General features: G+C 47.2%; 1 protein-coding gene across 1 annotated transcript; it reads right to left on the reverse strand.

Moving 5' to 3' along the window:
- Positions 1–1,104: 1,104 nt before the first annotated feature.
- On the reverse strand, positions 1,105–1,986 carry LOC139394181 (protein PERCC1-like). Its single transcript, XM_071142223.1, has 2 exons — positions 1,843–1,986; positions 1,105–1,743 (listed from the first exon to the last, which is right to left on the reverse strand). The coding sequence occupies exons 1-2, from the start codon at positions 1,984–1,986 to the stop codon at positions 1,105–1,107; spliced, it is 783 nt and encodes a 260-aa protein (XP_070998324.1).
- Positions 1,987–5,074: the final 3,088 nt, after the last annotated feature.

Below are 5,074 nucleotides of genomic sequence, written 5' to 3' on the forward strand. Positions count from 1 at the left end.
TCAGAGTTACCTCTGCTATGATGAAACTGGCTCTCATGAGGACCGCCACAGGAAAGGAAGACTCAGAGTTACCTCTGCTATGATGAAACTGGCTCTCATGAGGACCGCCACAGGAAAGGAAGACTCAGAGTTACCTCTGCTATGATGAAACTGGCTCTCATGAGGACCGCCACAGGAAAGGAAGACCCAGAGTTACCTCTGCTATGATGAAACTGGCTCTCATGAGGACCGCCACAGGAAAGGAAGACTCAGAGTTACCTCTGCTGCAGAGGATCATTTCATTAGAGTTACCAGCCTCAGAAATTGCAGCCCAAATAAATGCTTCACGGAGTTCAAGTAACAGACGCATTTCAACATCAACTGTTCAGAGGAGACTGTTTGAATCAGGCCTTCATGGTCGAATGGCTGCAAAGAAACTACAACTAAAGGACACCAATGATAAGAAGAGACTTGCTTGGGCCAAGAAACAAGAGCAATGGACATTAGACCAGTGGAAATACGTTCTTTGGTCTGACGAGTCCAAATCTGAGATTTTTGGTTCCAACCTCTGTGTCTTTGTGGGACGCAGAGTAGGTGAACTGAACGGATGATCTCCGCATGTGTGGTTCCCACGAAGCATGGAGGAGGAGGTGTGATGGTGTAGGGGTGCTATAAATAATAAAATTATAAAATAAAATGCAAATGAATTACTTAAAAATCATACAATGTGATTTTCTGGATTTTTGTTTTAGATTCCGTCTCTCACAGTTGAAGTGTACCTATGATAAAAATGACAGACCTCTACATGCTTTGTAAGTAGGGAAAACCTGCAAAATCGGCAGTGTATCAAATACTTGTTCTTCCCACTGTACATACATTGTCACCCCTTACAGTTGAAATGTTTCATCAAACTACTAACCCTAACCCTATATATATGTTTTATATATATAGAAATACATACATACATCGTCACCCCTTACAGTTTAAATGTTTCTTTCAATTCAGATTCAATGAGACAAACCTGATCGATAAATAAATAAAACATAATTACAACGCAACACTAATTACAACACAACCGTCCAATGATGTTAAACAGAACTTCTGCCGGAACTCAGTGTGTCACCGTCAGATCGGTGTCTGTATGTGTGTGAGGTCAGTGTGTGTGAGGTCAGTGTGTGTGTGAGTGAGGTCAGGATTGGGGTCCCAGTAAGCAAGCAGGTCACTGAAGTCCGGGTGTGTGTGTGTGTTGTCGTGTGAGGTCGTGTTGTCATGTGAGTGTGTGTTGTGGTGTGTGCGTGTATTGTCAGCACTAATGAGCGTGCCCACAGGGAGGCAGGGGATTGGCTCGTTCCAGAAGCTGAGAGGGAGGTGTCTCTTGTTCATTGGACGACATCGTCCCTGGCTCGGCCCAATCCGACAGTCAAACAACTCGGCCAACGGACCCAGACTTCCATCACCCCCGGCAACAGAAACACACGGTCCTTGGTGATTGCCAGCCCTAGACACGGACTCCGGGCTTCCTGTTGCCATCCTAACCAGGTCATCATAGTAACGCCGTCGTCCGCTTGTTGCTGTGGAGATGCGGTCATTGTCGCTGTAGATGTCACAGGCGTCCGGGTCGTCGTGGCGACAGCCAAAATATCGCATGACGTCCCGGCTGATGGTGTCAGCAAACCGAAGCAGCTGATTGGTCAGATCTGACGAGCAAGGGGCGGGGCTTGAGAAAGCTTCCTGCTCCTCATCACCTTCCTCTTCCTCCCTGTCCTAATAATAATATTAATAATAATAATAATTTATTTTATTTGCAAACAACAATCAAATCAATACGACACCTTTAAGATCAGAGATAAAGGTCAGAGTTACCTCCTCTTCCTCTTCCTCTTCCTCCTCCTCCTCCTCCTCCCTCTCCTCTTCTTCCTCGTCCATGAGGGAATGTTGGAGGATTATGGGTAGATAGCAGGAGGGAGTGGCCGAGAGACGGAAGGTTCTGATGACACCTGCCGCCATCTTGACATTAATATTATCAGACAGAACATCAATCAGAACTGAGCGGTTAAAGACAGAACACCAATCAGAACTGAGTGGTTAAAGACAGAACACCAATCAGAACCGAGGACAGAGACAGAACACCTAATCAGAACTGAGAACAAATACAGAACACCAATCAGAACTGAGGACAGAGACAGAACACCAATCAGAACTGAGGACAGAGACAGAACACCAATCAGAACTGAGGACAGAGACAGAACACCAATCAGAACTGAGGACAGAGACAGAACACCAATCAGAACTGAGGGCAGAGAAAGAACACCAATCAGAACTGAGGACAGAGACAGAACACCAATCAGAACTGAGCGGTTAAATACATATTTTTGGTTCGTTCTGAACCCTCCATACTCTCCTCACCTCTCTGTCCTGTCTGCTGGCCTGGGCTGGTTCTGGGCTGGTTCTGGGGCTGTAGTGGACTGGGTCAGTTCTGGGTTGGCCTGGGGCTGTTGTGGGCTGTAGTGGGCTGTAGTGAGTAGTCCTAGTTGCCTGAGATGGTTCTGGTCTAGGTCTTCTTGTCCGGGGTCAGGGTTAATAGGTCTTCCCGGTCTTCAGGGTCTGGGTCCCAGCTGACTGACTGGTCCTGGTCTTCTGGGTCCTCTGGTCCGCTCTCTCTCCAGGCTGATAGAGGTCTCCTGCTGCTCACTGTGTCTCTGTCTCAATGTCTGTCTGTCTCAGTGTTTCTCTATCTCATTGTCTCATTGTTTCTGTCTCAGTGTCTCTCTGTCTCAGTAGGTCTGTCTCAATAGGTCTGTCTAAATGTGACTCCAGGGTCTGTCTCAGCATTCTCTGTATTTATAAGGGAGTGTGAGGCTGTTTCACTGCACTATGTGTCTTTGTGTGTGTGTGTGTGTGTGTGTGTGTGTGTGTGTGTGTGTGTGTGTGTGTGTGTGTGTGTGTGTGTGTGTGTGTGTGGTCAATATTTGAGAGCAGGAGTTGGTCAAACACAACAGTGTACAGTAGCGCCCGGCAACAAGAGAGAGGAGAGCACCTAATGGAACCTCTTCCAGGGGACAGTGGAGTGTTGTCACACACACGCACACACACACACACACACACACATACACACACACACACACACAGTGTGGTGGTCTTATCTCCCTGTGTAATTAGTGTCTAGTTGAAAGCTAAAAGGGCTTGAAATCAAATCTCACACCATTTTGACTTTTAGAGGAGGAACCTTTTTAAAACAACATCAAGATTATAAGGGACTCAATTCAGCCTTAAACAGCCAGATCCTCACAGACTGATTGTCCTAACCATAACCCTCACAGACTGACTGTCCTAACCATAACCCTAACCCTTACAAACTGACTGTCCTAACCATAACCCTAACCCTCACAGACTGACTGTCATAACCATAACCCTCACAGATTGACTGTCCTAACCATAACCCTAACCCTCACTGACTGACTGTCCTAACCATAACCCTAACCCTCACTGATTAACTGTCCTAACCATAACGCTAACCCTCACAGACTGATTGTACAAACCATAACCCTAACCCTCATAGGCTGACTGTCCAAACCATAACCCTAACCCTCATAGACTGACTGTCCTAACCATAACCCTAACCCTCACTGACTGACTGTCCTAACCATAACCCTAACCCTCACAGACTGACTGTCCTAATCCTAGCCCTAACCCTCACAGATTGACTGTCCTAACCCTAACGCTCACAGACTGACTGTACTAACCCTAACCCTCACAGACTGACTGTCCTAACCCTAACCCTCACAGACTGACTGTCCTAATCATAACCCTCACAGACTGACCGGCACAACCCTAACCCTCACCGACTAACCATAACCCTCACAGACTGACTGTCCTAACACTCAAAGACTGACTGTCCTAACCCTAACCCTCACTGACTGACTGTCCTAACCATAACCCTCATAGACTGACTGTCCTAACCATAAGCCTAACCCTCACAGACTGACTGTCCTAACCCTAACCCTAACCCTCACAGACTGACTGTCCTAACCATAACCCTATACCTCACAGACGGACTGTCCTAACTGTATCCCTCACAGACTGACTGTTCTAACCACAGCCCTAACCCTCACAGACTGACTGTCCTAACCCTAACCCTCACAGACTGACTGTAACAACCCTAACCCTAACCCTCACAGAATGACTGTCCTAACCATAACCCTAACCCTCACAGACTCACTGTCCTAACCCTAACCCTCACAGACTTACTGTCCTAACCCTAACCCTCACAGACTGACTGTCCTAACCATAACCCAAACCCTCACAGACTGACTGTCCCAACCATAACCCAATCCCTCACAGACGGACTGTCCTAACCCTAACCCTCACAGACTGACTGTCCTTAACCTAGCCCTAACCCTCACAGACTGGCCTTCCTAACCCTAGCCCTAACCCTCACAGACTGACTGTCCTAACCCTAGACCTAACCCTCACAGACTGACTGTCCTAACCCTAGACCTAACCCTCACAGACTGACTGTCCTAACCCTAACCCTCACAGACTGACTGTCCTAACCCTAACCCTCACAGACTGACTGTCCTAACCCTAGACCTAACCCTCACAGACTGACTGTCCTAACCCTAGACCTAACCCTCACAGACTGACTGTCCTAACCCTAACCCTCACAGACTGACTGTCCAAACCATAACCCTAACCCTCACAGACTGACTGTCCTAACCATAACCATAACCCTCACAGACTGACTGTCCTAACCATAACCCTCACAGACTGTCTGTCCTAACCCTCACAGACTGACTGTCCTAACCATAACCATAACCCTTACATATTTAATGTACCAAGCTGTCTGTTTAAATTACTACCACACAGCTCAGACACCCACCCCACAAGACATGCCACCAGAGGTCTCTTCACAGTCCCCAAGTCCAGAACAGACTATGGGAGGCACACAGTACTACATAGAGCCATGACTACATGGGACTTTATTCCACATCAGGTAACTGATGCAGCAGTAGAATCACATTTAAATAACAGGTAAAAATACACCTTATGGAACAGCGGGGACTGTGAAGAGAAACACACACAGACAGGCACATAA

The sequence above is a fragment of the Oncorhynchus clarkii genome, unplaced genomic scaffold (assembly GCF_045791955.1).
Source record: "Oncorhynchus clarkii lewisi isolate Uvic-CL-2024 unplaced genomic scaffold, UVic_Ocla_1.0 unplaced_contig_11233_pilon_pilon, whole genome shotgun sequence".
NCBI classification, from domain to species: domain Eukaryota; kingdom Metazoa; phylum Chordata; class Actinopteri; order Salmoniformes; family Salmonidae; genus Oncorhynchus; species Oncorhynchus clarkii.